Source organism: Phallusia mammillata, chromosome 2, assembly GCF_965637545.1.
Source record: "Phallusia mammillata chromosome 2, kaPhaMamm4.hap1.1, whole genome shotgun sequence".
NCBI classification, from domain to species: domain Eukaryota; kingdom Metazoa; phylum Chordata; class Ascidiacea; order Phlebobranchia; family Ascidiidae; genus Phallusia; species Phallusia mammillata.
Window position 1 is genome coordinate 14,343,110 of NC_137253.1, and position 19,828 is coordinate 14,362,937.

At 36.3% G+C, this 19,828-nt stretch overlaps 1 protein-coding gene across 1 annotated transcript; it reads left to right on the plus strand.

Annotated features, from left to right (window-relative positions):
• Window positions 1-3: 3 nt before the first annotated feature.
• On the plus strand, window positions 4-18,752 carry LOC145215394 (uncharacterized). Its single transcript, XM_080084090.1, has 31 exons — window positions 4-140; window positions 331-472; window positions 708-844; window positions 910-984; window positions 1,546-1,674; window positions 1,758-1,960; window positions 2,326-2,411; window positions 2,667-2,767; window positions 3,352-3,531; window positions 3,998-4,064; window positions 4,698-4,804; window positions 5,874-5,961; window positions 6,412-6,542; window positions 7,498-7,692; window positions 8,048-8,126; window positions 8,442-8,533; window positions 8,834-9,019; window positions 9,501-9,572; window positions 9,636-9,731; window positions 10,609-10,758; window positions 11,409-11,528; window positions 11,941-12,117; window positions 12,708-12,873; window positions 13,417-13,600; window positions 14,063-14,175; window positions 14,485-14,689; window positions 15,086-15,255; window positions 15,707-15,831; window positions 16,289-16,482; window positions 17,090-17,154; window positions 17,782-18,752. The coding sequence occupies exons 3-31, from the start codon at window positions 713-715 to the stop codon at window positions 17,823-17,825; spliced, it is 3,732 nt and encodes a 1,243-aa protein (XP_079940216.1). The 5' UTR covers window positions 4-140; window positions 331-472; window positions 708-712; the 3' UTR covers window positions 17,826-18,752.
• Window positions 18,753-19,828: the final 1,076 nt, after the last annotated feature.

Here is a 19,828-nt window from a genome sequence, read left to right on the forward strand (position 1 = left end):
TAGGTTTGCAGCGTCTTGTGGACAGGACTCCCTGGTGGTAACACAACAGGAAACTGGGAGCATCAACTCGTGTGCGAACAAGGATACTGAATACGGACTGTCAGAAGTTACAGAATAATTCAAACACATGGAACAATAAGGTACCGTAACATCACCCAGTTCCATTTGTCGCCAACAACACATTTGCAAAACTAAAATTTTCCATTACTTTGTACTTAGCCAAACCAATGTGCCAAAGTGATACTTTAAAGCACGTAACTACTACAACATTTTTTGTGATTACTGCAACAGGGACTTTTTAATAGCCCAAGCAATGCGGTAAAATTTCAGATTTCGTTTTTAAAATCAACATTTTTCATCCGTCACACTTCGCTGATTAGCTTCGTAATCGCTATTGATGCATGACTGTTGCGAAGTTTGCCAAGCTGAAAGTGTGAACAACTGAACAAGAAGACTTGTTATCTCGTAACTCGTAAGTATATAACATTACCATGGAATATCGAATTGAACCGTTCAAACTTATTTCGTTCTGGGTGTTCGAATAATGTAACCGAAATGATAAAAAGTGTTTTGCAGCAAATTTAAATCATTCATTCCCCATTTTTTTTCTTTATTTTGTTTGTTATTATTACGTCCAGTTGACTATAATGCAGGGAATTTTGGCGTGAAATGTATTTTTTGCAAATGTACATGAACATGCTTTGCAGGCATTATGGAGGACTTGCTAATGGTGCAAGGGGATCCAGCTTCCCAGGTTATGAAAAAGCTTCAAGATTCCCATGTAGCACGAGAACAAGCTAAAACCAAACAACAACTTGATGATATTACCAACAGAATTCATAATGTAATTATAACATGCCTTACCTTACATTCCCCAACTATCTAGATATTATTTGAACATTCATACAGACTCTTCAGGACTATGATGAAGCTTCTAATTTGTGGGGATCCACTGGGAGCAATATGGAAGTTGTTGCAGATATGGTAATTGTTTAATTGGTATCTTAGCAATGAAGCTCAATTTTTCTTAGTACACAACTTAAACCCAATACTTTTGTGAAAAAAACACAAAAAACAAGCAAATATGCCTGCAGCATCAATGACAAAGTTTGTAGATAAGTTGATCAACTGTGTTGGTATGAGTCGATAAAACTCTATCACTACTTTAGGCTTGGGTAAATCAAATGATCAGAGGCGCCACACAGTTTTGCAAACAGATGCAAAGATTTGGTTTCTTATTATCAGACATGACTTGTACCAGTCTGCATATTATGGCAAATGCATGCATGATTTTTTTTGAACAAAATTGTTTGCACGCTAATTTTTTGGGGTTGCGCGTGAAATTTTTACACCAATAGCCTCTATCATTTGCTTTGTGCGAGACATGTTGGTCCTGCATGCCTCCGATCTTGTGGGAAAGTGCCATGTTTTGCAGACCTGACTTAGTATATCACTTGAAAAATATGTACACTGTACATTATCACCAAACATAACATATCTTTTTTATGCTCAGTTTCTTTGTTAAGCAATATCTTTGCTTTGTAGAAAGAGCTGGAAGCACTACTGAAAGATGACATTCTGAAAAATAAGTACCAACAGAAGTTGACAATATTTATAGTTGGTTACCAAAGTATGTGTTCTGAAAGGGTTGATCTCCTGTCACAGCTCTCGGAGGTAAAGAAATGTTATTATGTTGTGATTAATGCAAATTAATTCTTTGACACTTGTTTCAATTTCTTCTTTTGCCTTTGATTTAGTTTTTTGCCACTTACTCCCCATCAAGCTTGGATGATGAAAATCTTTTGTCGCTATCTGATAATCATGTGAATGCACTCAGTTGCAGTGTAGAAGATGCTTTGCAATCTATGTCGGAGACTGTTAACCGTCTAAATGAAGTCAGCAATGAAGTGCTTGGATACATGGATCATCTTCATGTTGCTGCTTCCAGTAAAACAACAAAGTTAGTGTTTTAATTTGTGTCACTTAAAAAAAACATTATTATTGAGATCCTAAGCCAATCTGTGCAGTGTGTTTCTAGTAAGACATCTATGTGTTGTAAATAATGAAGCATCATATTACTGTACTGATTTGGGTATACTTAGGAACCAGACTTGAAATGTAATTTAATCATAAACATAACTGCACTGATGATGACAACAGTGATTGTTGAAACGTCTGCATAATGTATTCTACATACAGAAGTTTTCTGGCAGCTATGTGTATGGTTAGATTTAGTTATAACTGGAAGAAAATGTTATCGGTGTCAAAACTGTACCTTGTGTTTGGGTATGTATCCTATACCACAGTTTTTTACTTATTATGCAGAAGCAAAAAGAAATTGGAAAGGGCTTTGCAAAATGCCAAAGATGAGATCCTGAAAATGACAAACAAGGTTTTACAATTTCAGCAAGGTGATGCTATGTAAATGTGGTGTTGCTTAACACAAGTTGTTTCTGTCTCATGCCTAAAAAACTACATTAAACCTTGGTTAATCTGGATCAGTGCCTAATTCATACAAAACTTTAATAACAAATGATTTGTAATGGTAAGAATTGAACTAATCGCCATTGGTTATTTTTGCCTAATTTTTTTGGTCCAAACGTGTCAAAATCAACCGACGCGTGCTGTATGTGTAAAAGTTTGTGTTATGAGTTGATTTGTTTTAGACTTGGGAATGAAGGATGAAAGGCTACAACAACTAACAGCACAAGTGGATGCAAAAAAAGTTGAAATCACACACCTCAAAAGGCAACAAGATATGAACAAGGTAAGAGAAAACCCACTTACATATATTCAATAATTTAACAAGCATATTGTTTACAATGTAGCACTATAACTGAACACAAACCAGAACAATAAATGATATTACACAAGTATAGTTTTGACGTAGTGACCTGATCATGGTTTTAGATACAGTGTTTTTTACTGGAATTTATACATACTGGGTGGTCCAAAGCTTTTCCAAAATAGTGCTGTACTGAGAAACCTGTGTTAAATCTTTTGTATCACTAAACTGTCCTAATGCATAAAAACACATCCTGGTATATTATTTCATGTAATTATCAACCAATTTCGCACCAGGATTTGTTTACACTGCACAGCAGGGTAATAAAACTGTGTCACTCAATAGTCAGTACCAGGTAGAGGTGATTTCAGTTTATTACAGATTTTACAATGAACTCCACTTTGTAGCCTATATGAGGAAAATTATGTGGTATATATATTGCGTATTCTGCTTGTTTACATAAAGCTTGGCAAATCAGGGTTGTTATCAACCAGATTTATTTTGCTCTTTGTGCACTACTCCATAAAAAACAGATGTACATGACGTATAAATAAATTTATGTACAGAAAACATATGGCAACATACAAGAAGAACTCAAGCAAGAACGAAATGCTTTGCAACTGGAGGTGGAAAGTTTACAGATGGACATCACCATGCTTAAAAACCAACTTAAGGATTCAAAACAAGAGAGCAGTGCACTGAAGGATGTTAACCCAAAACTACAAGAGATAAAAGACACTGCTCTGGTTTGTAAATGTCTGTTTTTTTAGCAACCCAAAAAAGTTTCTAAAAAATTTTTGTATGTGTTACTAAAAGCAAAATCTTAAATTCTGAATTTTCCTCTAGAATACAACCGACATTGTCAGGACCAAGCCAACTTCAATTGAAACTTGTCCTCATTTATCCAAAATGATTTATTAAATCATAATACAAAACATTGCTGAGATTGTCTGCTAACAATAATCTTACTTATTATCTGTAATACACTATTGCAGTTAGATAAATGTATACATTTGCACTAGCACAATGTAACATCAATGAATTCCAATTTCTTTGCAGTCATAACAAAGTGTTTTCAAGCAAGCTCATATTGAAAACCATGGTGAAACAAATGATGTTCGCAATTAAACATAACCCTTTCACATGGATCATAATTATTTGCTTACCCCTATTTGGTTTAAGATAACTTAAAACATTTTTTGATGTATTCAGGTGGAATTAAAACGATTGAAGACCAAAATGGATGCAGAGGAACTCGACATTCCAGATGTTAAAAAAGGTATTTTTACTTCCTTGTTTATGGTAAGCAGTTAAAGGGGCATAATTTAATTCTTAGAAACAATTTTAATAAATTCATCATCCAACACCCAAAAAAACCTTAACTTTAAAATGAAGCACACAGATTTTCCCATTGTTACCAGAGTACCAGAGTTTCATCTATTTTTATGGTTCAACTTTAAATTTTGTGTAAATAACTTTCTCATTTTTAAAATGATGGCCTAATACTCATTAACTTAATATGTTTCATGTTACCTCATATATTTTTGCTTTTATTGGTGGCACGGTTGTCAGATTGTTTCATCTGCATTTGACATTTGTTTTCTTGCAGGCTCATGGAAAAATCATCAAATGTAAATTTTGAGTTTGTGGTGTAATGAATTGCTGTGCATAACATCTGATTCATTGATTGTTGCAAGATTAACATTTTTCAGCTGTTTGGGTTTTGCAATTTATTTTAATGTGCACTGTGTTGAAAAAGACAAATGCACTTATTTTTTCCGTGGTGAAATATCTCATGATTTGACTGAATTATCTGCTGAGTAAAAAAACATACCGTATAATTACAATGCAATGAAATTTAACCAATAGTTCATGGACTGATTTACTTTGTAAAAAATCCTTCAACAAACAGAGTTGGCTGAGCAGTTCCAAGTCCAGTTGCAGCAAATGAGTGATGTATACAATGAAGAAATGGAATTATGGATGCAAGAGTGCCGTGTTCATGTCCATACAATTTTAGTAAGTTTCTGGATTGAACCTTGTCTTTTAATGTTGCTGCTTTTATCCAGACTTTTGCTGTTTTTGGCTGGACCTGCAAAAATGTTGATGTAACTGACAATTCAGTATAGATGCTTGAATAAGTTAGTTAATTAAAAACACAACCAGAGATTTGTGTAAATAGATAATCTGCAAGATGTATTCTAAAAACCCATTTCTGTTCTAAAAAGTATGACATATTTTGAACAAATTAGCTTTTTAGCTCGATCATAGTAAGATAAACAAACAGGTAGGTGATGTTTTTAAAAAAAATAGTTTGCAGAGAAGTAAAATGAAAAAAAATTAGATAGCAGTGTGCATTATCCAGCTGCTAACATAACATGTCACTTTTTCCTTGAATAATGAAAGTATGTTATGTATCATATCTTTAATTTATTAGGACAAACATTCCTCCCCTTTTCAGCCATGTTGTTCCTATGTTAGCAAACAAATCTGTCTAACTTTCCACACCCAATGTACTCTCTATGTGTGACCGTCAATCATCGAGTTGGTCATAAATGTCTATAAATTTATCTTTAATGTTGATTTAAGACATGTGGGGAGACTAACAAGAAAGTAAAGTGAGCAAACACTCTATCAAAGATCTAAGTGTCAGATATCACAGCCACAGTAATCTGAAACCACTGGAGCTTGGCAACCCAGAAGAAAGTTGCCTGACAGACAGATCAGAATGTCATAACTTTGACAGGCTGAGAGCGATTTAGAGTGTTGTTTTGAATTCAGCAAACATTTTTTTTGTTAGTTTTAAGTGCTAGTTAAGTTTAAATAATGGCATCTCTATCAACTGCATCATCAATTGATTTTCGCCAACTTAAAGCAGTAAGTCTTACTAACATAGAAAGTTGATTTTTTTATTTAACACATATAGGTGTAATGAGAACAGTATTGTCCGTTTTACCCTGGTGAATCTTTTTTTGATCAAGAAAAACTGCATTTTTTATGTTGGTAAAAAGGGGTGTAGCTCTTATGTTTACCTATTAAAAAACATTGTAAATGTATACTGTTAAAAATGTCAACTTTTGTTTTTTAGGAAGTTGAATTGAGTGAGGATGAGGCTCAACAATGGACACAAGATCGAATAGGTCAAAGCCAACCAACATCTGCCTTATCTAACAAAGGTAGACAAGTTTAAAGTTTTGGGCCAATGGAATTCATGTTGATAAGCTATTATTTTAAAGCTATCTCTACTGAAACTATCAGGATTTTAACAGCTAAATATATTAATTAGGAGTTGATTTAGTCACTAGTTTTCCTATCTAGGTTCTCAAGAGACCTTTGGATGGCTAGGAGACCTAAAACGTTTTTAAAAATGCCTATTGTATGGATCATATTTGTAAACTACCTGACAACTTTGGTAAATTTTGTTTTCTTATTTAGTCTTTGCTATTCTAAACACATGTTCATTTATAGAAATGCATGACTTGGTTTGTTAAAAGAGCTTTAACGAAATTTAATGTTTGGGTCCACAGATGAATGTGTATCACTAACATTTCACTAAACCAACAAAAGGAGGCATTACTTTTTGAAGTACATAAATTTGAAATGTTGAACATCATCTTGCATTGCAGACAAGCCAGTGTCACCTTACCACACATCGAGTATAGTGTCCGATGTTAAGCCATCAACTGCTGAAAGCGAAGTTCGTCCTTCATATGAGAAATCTGACTCTGATGCAGACCTCATGGATGAGACATACTGGGTAAATAATTGCATTTATCTTTGATTAAATAGTTATCACTTATATTAAGACTGCTTTAAAGCTTTTAGTCTTGTTATCTCAGTTTTTCAATGTCTATGCCCTATAAACGAAGTGGTGTCAGTGATTAATTTGCTACAAAGCCCGGCCAAAACACTAGATCATTTTTTCAACGGTTGCCTAACACTAGGTTTGAGCATTTTTACCATGTTGCTATTTCAGTCAATTGTATCATTTTAGGAAAAAAAATATAAAAGCAAGATATTTTCTGCAAATCACTAAAATCTACTTTGTCAAATTCAACCTCAGTCAATGCCAAGAATTTTTTGCCTGAGAAAATGTGTTTTGTGACATATTTATGTTAATACATGTGTTGTTTAAATGTTTTAAGCTTGCGACATCAGTATCATCACTTTATCCTTGTTAATGTTTGATATGTTTGCGTTGCTCTATAATGATCACCTATGTCATTAAATGTTTTTCACTCTTTGGAAAACAGAATTAAATCCTTGTTTAATTGGCTAGCTTAGCTTTGTTATTTGATATGGCAAGCTTTGTTTCTTTGAAGAACAATTGAAAGCGTTTCTGGGTATTGTTTTGTTAAATGAGACGTAGTTGTGTTTTTAATGGTATTTAGTCTGTAACAAGTCGTTCAACTATGTTTTGTCAAAGTATAAATCCATTTTATTATAAGATAGCTTTAAACTTTAGTTTGTGGAAGAATGCTTAGTACAGTTGTTCCCAAATTTTTGTTTTAACGAATCCCCTCTTAAAAACACAGAACATTTTTTTTCCTTCCTAATATACTACATAGTAGATGCTAAACTGTACAAAGATTATTAAAAATGGTGTCTTTTATTAATTTGATATGTCATATTCCCAGAGAAATAGTATCTATTTACAAACCATATGTAAAAATTAAAGTAAATTTCTCCACTTAAAGTTTTTTTTCACACAGAGCAACTTGGCACCTGACCAAATCCAAAGTAAATTTGAAGAGTTTCGTACCAAGACCCGAAAGGAATTGTCGCGTTTAACTGAAAATCTTCATTCAGCAAATGTTGTGAAGGAAAACTTGGCAAATGAAGCAAGTCGATGGCAGGAAGAGAGAGCAAGTTTATTGGCACATATTGAGCAACTCAAAGTGCTTCAGGTAGTAAAATTGCTGCATCAATTATTCTTGAAACTCATTGTACCAGAAACTACATAAACCATAAATCAAGTCTCAATTTGAAAAACATTGGTAATTGAGAAATCAAAACTTATAATCTGCCCAAAAGGTTTCACAAAACTTGTTTTGGCTGCAATGTATCAATTACCACCTTGTAGGTACGTTAGTTTTGTTTTGGCTAGTTGACAAGATCCCAAACTGGGAACTTGACAAAATTATTTAAATTCAATTAAAACACAGAGAAATATATACATGTTGCTATAATCCTAACAACATCATAAAATTTACAAACACTCACACATCAAACTGGTACATTCCAACTTAATTTTTGTTTTAGGAAGCAGCAGAAGCTGATGCTGAGGAGGCAATGAGAAACCTTGAGGAGTTTGCAGCAGAACAGGAGCAACTAGAAACAAGTAAATACATTGTTTTCTACTTTGATGATTTTGTCACGGATTTTTAACAGAGTCGGAAGGAATCAGGCCTGAAGTAAACGTAGTTGTCGGAACATTTTCATTTCCGACTTTTAAATGCCCAGCTGAAAATAATGCAACAATATGCCTCTTTTCCCAGTTAAGACGCATGTTTTCGGCTTAATTTTAGGCCAGGTAAACAGTAACTGATGTGCTGTTTTTATAGGGACCTTGTCACCTTGTTCCGTAAAGATTACAACTCCGACTCCCTTTTAATGCCTACGACTTTGCGACCCTAACACTTTACTGTATTCTTAGGACAATACAGGTCATCCAATGGAACTGGAGCAGGCGATGCGTCCAACTCACTACACGGTGAACAGTTTTCACTGACAGAAGAAAACGTTGAGGTATGACATTTTATTTATTGGTGCAACTAATGTTGTGATGATATTTTGATACACATTATTTAAAGCACTATATATATGTGTGTACATTTAGGGGTAAGAGTGTACTAATATGTCCCTGTAAAGTTCTAAAAAAGGTTGCATGTCCAATGGTATTGTTATTTAAGTTTGCAGAAAACTTTGCAAGTTTTGGGTTTTTAAGTGGTAATGTCCATATGCCAAACTGCGTAACCTATCAGACAGAAAAACAACTTACTGAGTGGTTGTGTTGTGGTTGTAAATGTTTGTTTTTGAATGATGCAGAAAATGGGTGGGGATTACCCAGGTGGTGTCAGTTCGCCATCCAGCATTTCTAAACCTGCGTCAGCGGCTACCAGCAGACTGGCAAGTGCTTATAAACAAAAAATCGCTGAACGACGAGAGGCGATAAAACAACGCAAAAACGAGAGATTAAGAAGCGAAAGCAGCATCGCGTCACCACAGTTTAAGGTAAAGACATTTGTGAAGACATTCTTTAATTACTGTCGAAAAACTATGAATTTATAAATGCCAAGTTTGTTTGAGAAGGTGACAATGTATTCATTTTATTATTTTTTATGGATTTGGTGGACTAATTGTCTGGCGTATAAGAAGTGGGCTCAGCCGAAGTACCTCTAAGTTTGATTATCTAGTAAAATTTGGCATTAAAACGAAGTGGTCAAACTTCCCTAGATGTAGAATAACTAAAATTAAATTCAAGAGTGCTGAAAAATTTCTGCTTGTTACGAGCGACTTCTTCACACAAACACACCCTTCCATAATGGGCTGAAAGCGGTAACATTTTAATTAACATGAATACTCCACTTCATCTAACTGTTTGACATCATAATATCGCAAATTAGCAGCACTTTTACAGTTTTAGACCTTTCGACATGTAAATGACAACCTTTTCTATCATTGTTTGTAATTACAACAAACCTTGTATTTTCAGGGCATGTTTGACACGGGATTATTAGAAGAGTTTTTGAGGTGTTATCGGTCTGTGGTAGAGTTTAAAGACATGGTAAGTACAACTTTGTGATTGGTGTTTTATTAGGCCACCAAATAAGTCTTTCTCTCTGATTAGATTTCACAGGAAATGTCTCGGCACGCGAATCATCACTCAAAGGCGCACGCGATTAACGCTGTACAGACAGCCAACTACGATGCAAGCAACGATGAGGTAAGGAATGCTTTTTGTATTTTACAACATTAAAGTAACGTTTCGTGTTTGTTACAGGATCTTTCCAGCAAATAGTAGGCATCATATGTCGATAATCACTAATTAGATGTGTAATTTTCTGTTAGAATAATTAACGAAGCAACAGTGCAATCCTAAATGGAATCTATTTGAATAAGGACGACCGATGACGACCACATGGGCAAAATATGTATAGTTTAGCACTATTGTTGACGGATTCCGATCAGGAAGCACTGTTGCTTCATCAATTATTCTTACAACATTTCGGGTGTTTACTTTCCTAACAGCGGCCATGGTGTCCTATGCTTTTTGTTCATGAATCTAAACCAGGGCGATTCAAACACAAAGACTTTTTTGCGCTTTTTGAAGACATAAACGCGTTGTTTTTTTTTTGTTACAAACATCGGCACTTGCACTGAAAAACGGTTGTACCTAAATGCTAGCAGAGGTGCATTGTGGTAATAACATTTGGGTGTCAAAACCTGATGTGAATTGGAGCAGCAAATCAGGTTTTAAAGCAAACCATTGTCTTCGCTGAGTGCTTACCGAACCCTAATGTGACCCACCATCCTCCCAGTCTTGGACCACACTGATCTAAACCGTGAAGAAAAAACATTTGTCTAAAAAAAAATATATATATATTCCATCCACTTGTGCTCATCAAAATACCTAAAATAAAACTTTTCATCGATAAGCATCAGAGTGTATTATTTGCATATTATATGTAACTGATAATTCCATTCTTCCTACTTGGTTTCTGTTCATTTGTGGACCGTACGAACAGTTTAATGTTAGTGATTTGCAACAGAAAGACTAACATTTCAGCAACCTTGACCAAGTTTCCGTTGTATCACTTTAGGTGCAGTTGTATGTAAGCAACATGACAAACTCCGTCGAGCAATCCCTGAAAGTAATTCAAGACAACATTTCCTCTGCACTTTCCGAATCCCGCATTCAAACCGGATCAAACGATGACGAATCACTCCGGGTTCACGCATCAAAACTGCAGGTAATAAATCGACGGTTTCAATCAAAAAACACTAAACTGCGTTACATTGGATACAGATTGAATCTATTTCCCTTTAAATCACTGCCATAAAGATGCAATTCATATATCCTCAAAAACGTGGTTTGTAGACTAAGCTTGTTATGATTTGGTTATTTTTTGCCGCCAACAGAAGCATTCTGCAGTCCATGCTACAGCTAGAATTTTGCCCTTTCTGTTAGTCAGCAGAAACAGGGAGTCAAAATAAATAAACTTGCAGACGTTTAATTAGGGTTTTATTCCTTTTTATACTACCTCCATTAACATTATATTTTTAAAATAAATAGTTTTTCGCCAACAAACGTATTTAGATGTAGTGTAGGACTAAGTTAGTACCGCCTACCTACATGGACAAAATTCCCAGGGGAATACATTGTCCCTTTATGATTGTGACACCCTGGTACGAATGTGGACCTAAAATTAACATTCCACAAACATCGTGGTCCCGGACCAAATTGCTGACTCAGCAAATGTTAGTCATCATCTCAAGTATCCTTATACTGCTTAGTTTTGACATTGTCTACATGAACTAAGTGGATCTACATCCACAAGGTATGAGTAGTAGTGGTGTTAATGGGAACAATTGGACACCTTTCTTTTGTCGACATTTTTAGGATGAGCTAAGGGAACTCAAGAGCGACTTTGAGAAGAGAGCACAGCATGATTCAGCGATGATAATGCATCTGCAGAATACACTGAGTGAAACACAACGTGGAAACACAGCTGCTATCGGGGTTAGACCACTTGTCCGTGCTTAAAAAAAAGAATTGTGCTTGTGCCTTTCGTAAAATAGCATTACATTGGTGGAAGTTGGCAGGCTGTGAGACAGCCCGAACTCTAGAAAATATCTATGTCTAACGGTATAAATATCCCTTATATATCGTATATTGTTGATTTTTTCACACAAAATTGGTTTGGTTTCAAAGCCTACAACGCCAATGCCTTGGATCGTAGTAGCTCAACATATATGTATAAACAAATAGTCGAAATAAAGAAAAGCCACCCAATCTTTCGAGAACTGGTCAGGCATGTCCTTTCACAGTTGTTTTAGCGGACATAAAACTTTTATCATCTGTACAGTAGACTATCTGTGTCATAAGAATTTGGTATTATTCAAGTTTAACATGATTTTTACATGTTTTCCAGACATCGGGTTCAGGATTTCCTTCTTCTCCTGCCGTCCCGATCATTGGAAAAACACCTTCATCATCACAACGAGCTTTCACTGGCGATTCCAATATAACGGTCCTGTTCTCACGCAACGACGCGGAACACAACGCAAAGGCCCTGAAGAAATCTGCGGCTATCGGTAGAATAACCCAGGTGAGATGATTAAATTAACTAAACGGGTATGGAAAGCGATTTTGTTACGACCGGCAAGTTGCTATATAGTAGACGGTTAATGTAAAAACTCCTCTGTTGAGTAACTATTTTGTCTTCAAATCAAAACAATTATTTGCGCTTAAATCTAATATAAAGTCTTGAAAATGTGAAGAATACCTGCAAACTGTCTGTAGTTAATCCTGCGTGTTGTTTTGAGAATACTTTCGCAAAAAGTAAGTTATGATGTTACGGTTATGTATTTTTTGCGCAAAACAAATCTGACCTCTCATGTCCCCACTCAGTGACCCCCCACCATGTATTGTGCTTGTAATAAGACAATGTTAAATACTTTCAAATAATTTTCAAATAAAAACAAAATATTATTTCGATATTTGCAAAGGTGTCTAGCCCGCGTAAAAATGCCTCAAAATTTTAAAATGTTATGACAAACTTTGAAACCACGGCCATAGATATTTATATTGTGTAAATACATACAGGCCAAATCCTAATGTTAGTCAGAAATGGCCCCGTATTTGTACCTTAGATTATATTGTCTCAGTGATAATTGCAAAATGTGATGTACATTTTAGGAAACCTTGGAATCGGTTGTCATGACAATGGAGGCATACAATGCGATCCCGGCCAAACGCATACGACATCTTGCGAGCAAAATTATGCATCACACCAAGATGAAAGTGATCGAGACAAATGTAAGGAACAGCAATCTCGTGACTTCAGAGGTGTTTTCCGTTCTTGGTAAGTTTTCACTTTTGTTTTTCGTACCACGTCATATATTTTTGCTCGAGTATTAAGCCTGTAAAGTGTGAACTGTGTAGAAATCTGATTTTAGTGGATGTTGCCAAAATGTATGTCCAAGTACAGCACCGCGATTTCTTTTGTATTTTTTATTTGTTGTTCGTGTATGAAACACAAAACAAACGAGTGAATATTGCTAAACACATTTCACTATTTCTTATAACACACATTTGTGTCATATTTTTGTTCATAACAAATAAATAGTGTTCGTTTTTGTTCTGGTTTTACTCGAAGTTAAATTATACGCTTAATAGATAAGTCAATGAATTCAAGTTTTATGCAAGAAGTAGATTTTTACCTTAAATTTAATAAATACAGTCGGTTCCAGTTGTATAAAGACGTAATAGACCTTGTAGCAAAAGATTTTACCTAAGACTTATTATTTTTCACATCCCGATCAGGTTTTTTATGTCTGTATATGGGTCAGGCGCGCCAGGCCATTCGGCCAAGTTCCTGCCCTATTTTTCACATTTTATCATGCAGAGAAAATGGAAACTTTGCAGCGCCACCGTGCGCAAAATTGGAGTCGTCAAATGGACGAACTGACAGCGGAGAGAAGAAGATTGGCTGCTCTATTGTCAGATGCTCTGCAGAAGTTGGAATCAATCACTGGAGTTTTTCTTATCAAGCCAGTTGTCACATACAAGGGAAAGGCCCGCTCGAAAAGGTGTGTGATATGCTCACTTGTAACCTAACTTCCTTAAAGATACGTAATCTGTTGCCGTTTGACATAATAGGTCATTTGGCAAAGATATTTTGTACACCATAGTTCTACCCCTCTTTTTTATCATCGAAAGTTGACTGCGAGGTCATTCTTACCAATAAAACAACGACAACTATGTATCCATCAAACCGCTTATGTTCCTTTAACTTGCTTGAAGTATTTCTTTAAATAACTGAATGTGTTTTGTAATTGCAATATTAAAGGGTGGAAAATTATATTGTAGTAAGTGTGGTACAAATAAAACCAAAAATATGAAAATAGGTTAAATAAAGAAGTACAAAAATATAGTCTAAGATCGTTTCTGGTTGTTAAACGTTTTATTATTGTGTTGTTTAACGCGAGATGACTGTTCTAGCATACTCACTAAGTCAATCACCGCCCCAATCGGACCTTTTTTCGTCGCAGATATTCGGGGAAAATCAGCACCCGCTTCAACAAGTATCAAGTGGAAGCCATGCTGCAAAAAATACAGATGAAAAAGTCAACTATGAGCCAGATGCCATACAGCGCTGTACAAGGTAAGGTGACTTGAACCTCTCTAGTCGCACCTAGGAGCATTAACTTATCCGCTGTAACAACTCAATCCATTTATGTTTGCTGACATTCTTATGTTTAATTTCCTCAAGAGCTATGACTTTTGGGCAACACTTATTTATCTCACTATGTATTAAAAGTTGGTTACTTTTTATGGTCGCACTTTATTTTATCTTGTTTATTCTCAAATATGGCAAGGTTCTATCTCGACTTTTGCTTATATGGTTATCACTGGTTTGACTTTTTAGATTTGCTTTATTGAAGTTTATCATATTTTTGTGTTTATTTTGCAGTGAACGTCAGCAAATCTTCAGCGTTTTACGAAGACCGACATTTATCGAGCTTAACAAGCCAGCAGAACTTCCAACGACAGAACACTGATCCTCTCACTGTTTCAGGAATGATGCGACAACGCGATCCAAGCGTTGGGATGTGGAATGTTAAATCGTCACAAACTAGAAGCGCTCCCGTTGCCCAGCAACAGAAAGATTCTTCCAGGTATACGTTACACATTTTGTTTAGAAAAAAACGATTATTTATAGGTCACCCATTTTTAGAAATTCTGTCTTCCAAACTATTGTATGGACCAGTAAAATTGTGTAAGCGCGACCAAGATTTTCGGGATAATGTTCTACAAATCTACAATATTCGATACCTATGGCTTAAAACCCTGAGTTGATAATTTTGACATACTGGTTTATTGTCGGTAAAACGCGTTTGGTATGAGTTTTGTTTGTGAAGAAACTTTTTTAACTTACTATCTATTAGGGGATACAAAAAGGATTTCAGGAACAGGTTTGTTTTCCTAAAGGTTAAGCTTGTGTACGATATAATCTGTGCACAAACTTGCGTGTGAGGTTACGACCAACCATTCTCTTTTTAATTCCCACATAGAACGGCCATCACTGTGCAGCATCCCCTCACAGTCCCTAAACTGCTTGAACTTGACGTGAACAGATACCAGATCGACAGCAGCAGGGTTCATGCGATAATTGATGAGTCAGCGCTTGGTGGTGGCGATCGACTCAGAAACATGGATGTGTTGAGTTTGCGAACACACACAAGTACGAAGCCGGTTAAACCGTTTTCGCCGTTTTGTTACATTGCGGTCTTGTTATTTTTTACTATCACTATGCATGTACGTCTTGCTTCCGACTAAATAGCTATGATAATTAATAGGGATGGTCCGAAACCGCAAATGTTCTGTTTGGTCGAGCACAGAGCACCTCACGTTAATGCTCGGTGCTCGGCCTAGCACGCTTGGTGATTATGACGTCACGAACATTCCCTAATCCACGCTAGTTTTGTAGTTTTCCGACGCCCCTTACGTCACCAACGGTGTACTAAGCTGTACAGGCCCCATAAGTACACGTTTTCCACAATCTTTTTTGTTCACCTAACTGTGCAAATTTATCCAAAATTTATTTCAAGAATTTCGCGCGTAGTGCGATTGTTATAATTGGAAGTGTTGAGTTTCACGTGGTAACTCACTAACACAACGACCGCTTTTCACAGATGTTCCCCGTTCAGGGACAAACCTGCCAAGAAAGTCAGATGTCAAGTCAGCTGACTCCGCCTTGTCCAATCAGTCGATAGGATTTAAGTCAAGTGCTCCACCAACCACACCTGCAATGTTCCAGGTAACATTTTCAAACCAGATCTTTCCAGTGAATTAAAAATGTACAAATATGATATTCTCAACCTCGGTTATCCTGGATTGGGTAATCGCTTGTCAACGTCTAGTTGCACACCCGTAAATAGGTTTCAAAGCTTAAATTAAACGTTTACTGACAAACCGAATAAATTTTTGTTCTAATCGAGCCGAGGTTGACCGAGATTTACTGTAGTTTACAACAAAAAATACACTTTTTGCAAAACCTTCCAATGCAATTAGACACAATTGTGAATGTCTCGACGGTTAAGATAAACATAAATGCATAACTAGAATCAGCCCTGAAGCGTTCTATATTTTTTACGCTTGCGCCGTGGCTAAATTGCCACTTGGTAATGCTTGTTGCCCGGCTTTTTAGGTATAACGTCTTTGATAGGCCGTGCTTACTGTGATTTATAAATGATTCAACTGTAGCACATTTTTAGCTCGACATCGACATAAAATCCGGAAACGATGATTTGAATGATGACGATGATCAGATGCCTCGACCGATCAGCACCGTTATAACTTCCCCTATACCGAAACCCCTACCACCGATCAGAAGATCATCGACTCGTTCAACCGTGACGCCTAGATCACCCAACCGTGACGTCATGTCGGCAAATCTTACTCCGTCAAGGTTAGTTACTTACTAGAATAATAAAATCAATAATTGCTGTGTTCTTCAATGTGTGTTTTGTTTTTTGACTTAACAATTTTTTTGACCTAAAAATTGCGACTGGGTCAACAACTATAGAACCACACTAAGAACACGAGTTTTGTTGGCCATATAACTCAATGAAATGTGTTGTTGGGTTAAATAAACTAACGCAGCATTAGTTCTGACCTATGCATTTGGTGCTTGATTAACCAAATGATTAAGCCGAGGTTAGCAAGGACCCATTAAAATTAGTAATCAACTTTCCACACACGGTACTTCAAAATCCGCCAAATAACGTAGAATGGTGATATAATATTAAACAGCTTTGGTAATGACATTAATATTATTAATAGTTGGCAATTTCAACACAAAGATATATCCTTTTCTTCGAGTTTAATTTTAGAACAGGCATTTTAGTTAAAGTCTGGAACATCAGACTAACCCATATACAGGTCCAATCCAGTATCATGTGATATGCATAATAACCTAAGTATGTATGTTCCAACAAAACACTTCTCATTGTCTCATTGAAGAAATTTTTTATACAAAACTATTTGTTGACCTTTTTATGAATGTTTTAAAACAGATCTATGCCAGATATGAGCGTTGCTGTGGACGAAGAAGCATCCAACACCTCATCTCCTCTAATAAGTAAGTTTGAAAGTTGTGGTATTTTTGCATTCGTTCCGGCCGTCCGCAAATGCGGTTAGCTGGTTAAATTGTATTGGTTAGAGGTTCAAAAACCGTAACATCGCGGGGGTAGTTGTTTTTTCTCGTGTGTATTTTAAATGTGTTCGTTGAACGTTGTTTAACTGTCAAGGCTGATCCAAAATTTTATGAAACTATAAACTAAAACTGCTGGTAGACCAAAGAAGTTTGGAAGTCTAGGGTTGAGTACACTTGAGCACTGAATTTAGCATTCTTGGTTGTAACGCTTTCAACTTTTCGACTCTATCTACAATTTTAGGGATGGTGATTGTTTCAGCGCTGTTTTGCTGATCAAAATGATACCGAAAAATGTGCAAGTCGTTTTATTTGCAAAACTGATTGAGCCACAATGCTCCACAATACTCTGCACGGTGTAGTTTAACTCTGTAGTTCTAAACAGGCCTCAACAAAATCTTCCAAATACAGAAAAACACAGAAAATGTGATCTAAAGATACGTATCGGAGGTTAGAGAAATGTTGGAGATAGTCGTAGGATTTTCTGTAAAGGCACCACAAGAATCCCTTGCTTAATTGTTTGCACCAAATTAAACTCCTGTTGTTTCATTGCAGGTGCGAGAAAAGATATGGGGACTTCCCCTCCCATTGAGGCTTGACCTTTTGACCTCCTGTGTACTATACGTAGTGTTTCCGTTCTTTTGCTTCCAAGACACATCCTGTGCCCGCTAATACTAGTCAGTTCCAACGGTAGCTTATAGAAAGACACACTTCCGATGATTTTTTTCCATTCGTTATCACTGTGTAAAACATCCTACTGTTTAATCCAACTGTCGTGTTACCTACAATTGTACTGTGCCTGCCCTTATAACGTGTGTTTAAAAAGTGGTTCTATTTTTTGTCTTCCCTGCAATGTGTAAATACCCAACACACCACATAGATATAAACTAGAAAGGTTTCTATGTATATGTTGGTAATTTATGTGTTCTAACTCAGGGGTCGGCAACCTTTTTTGCACTGCGGACCGCTTTAGAAGGAGAAATTTTATCGCGGACCGGTCTTCAAAAAACTACAAATATTTAGCGATAAAAACGTTAAATTAGTTTATCAACCCCGGGATACATGGGCAAAATGTTTTGTAGCATTTAACCTGAAAAATTATACGGCCCGGTAACCAACTCGTCGCGGACCGGTACCGGGCCGCGGACCGGCGGTTGCCGACCACTGTTCTAACTTACATCCTATATTTAAGAGTTATCTACGTACATCATTTTCCACACTTATAACAGATGAACATTTGGTATTTATTTTTTACTCCCTACACTGGTTTCTGCATGCAGTAACGAATGGCTCCCCATAACCGTGTAAATTTTTAACGGTATTAATGGGGTGCGACCAAATTGATGTTTGGAAAGGCAAACACGTAAAAAGCAACAAAAACATTTTATTTACTAAACTCGACTCAAGCTTTTAAACCGTTTGTCCACAATATGTTTTCATTAGCATGTTTAAGTTCAATGTCGTAGGTGCTGGATATTTTGGAAGGTCACCCATTAAATTAGTGATCCCCAACGTGGATGATAACACCCTCTTTGTGGGCAGTGGTGAGCTACAGAGGTACTTTGTATTATAACAGCATTTTAAGTGCTGGTCTGACACAGTTCAGAGTTGTGAACGTGACTGAAGTACAAGCACGTAACCAGGTCCGAAACGTTTTTTTCCCGAAAACAAAGCCCGAATCAGGCCGTTTTTTTACCAGGAACCGACCCGACTTACAACGCTGACACAGTTAGTTGACTTCTGCATGCTTGGTTTGTTTTTTCTGCAAGATCATTTTTGTATAGTCAATTACGAAAAAATGACCCTGAATGCAGGCACTGATAGCCCCAATTAAACCAGCAGGTTTGTCTCTTGCGTGTGACGTTAAAAAACGGAACCGTTACCGAAGTTGCAGTTAGGCTACAATGAGAATCTAAGTTCGCTGTGACTTAATTACCAAAGGCAGTCAAGAAATGTTCCTTACGTACTGGTAAGGTTTGCTAAATTTAGCACTCTTGAGAAGGTATTGCCGCGTAGTGTAAATGTGGTCAACTTTTTTTCCACCTTCGGAGTGAGAGTTTTAGCTCATAAATATAACTTTAAAATAGCTTTACTAGTTGAAACTCATCCACTAAAAACCTGACATCATCTAAACCAGTGTTTCCCAACCTATGGGTCGCGACCCAAAGTTGGGTCGCCTGTAAATTCTGTTGGGTCGCCAGTTTTTATGAAAATTAGAGCATCTACGTTTCATAGCGTTATTTTGTTGTTTCCCAAGGCTATGAATTGTTTCCCAATAACAATTTCCTAATTATTTAGCGTGATAATGAATTATTCTGTTTGTGACGTCATATTGTTTGTGTGAGATCACTGTTAAGCGTTGTCTCGCTCATAATGCCTTAAACCAGCTCTAAAGTTGGCGGAAAAACGTATAATTTTTGTTTGATGTTTTTTATTTTTCAAACTAGCGTAGTAATTTTCGAAAAACTTTCCTGATTTACAAACAAAAATACAACCCAAATAGTAAGAATGCATATCCATGGGTCGCGACAAAAAAAGGTTGGGAACCACTGATCTAAACTATAGTATCAAAACGATTTTCTGCGTTTTCTTTATCCGCAAA

Excerpts from the sequence above, each read along its gene's own strand:
- LOC145215394 (XM_080084090.1), top strand. The coding sequence starts at position 713 with ATGGAGGACTTGCTAATGGTGCAAGGGGATCCAGCTTCCCAGGTTATG. Across the intron at positions 1,675-1,757 it reads TCCTGTCACAGCTCTCGGAG|TTTTTTGCCACTTACTCCCC; the intron begins GTAAAGAAATGT and ends CCTTTGATTTAG. Across the intron at positions 4,805-5,873 it reads TTCATGTCCATACAATTTTA|GAAGTTGAATTGAGTGAGGA; the intron begins GTAAGTTTCTGG and ends TTTGTTTTTTAG.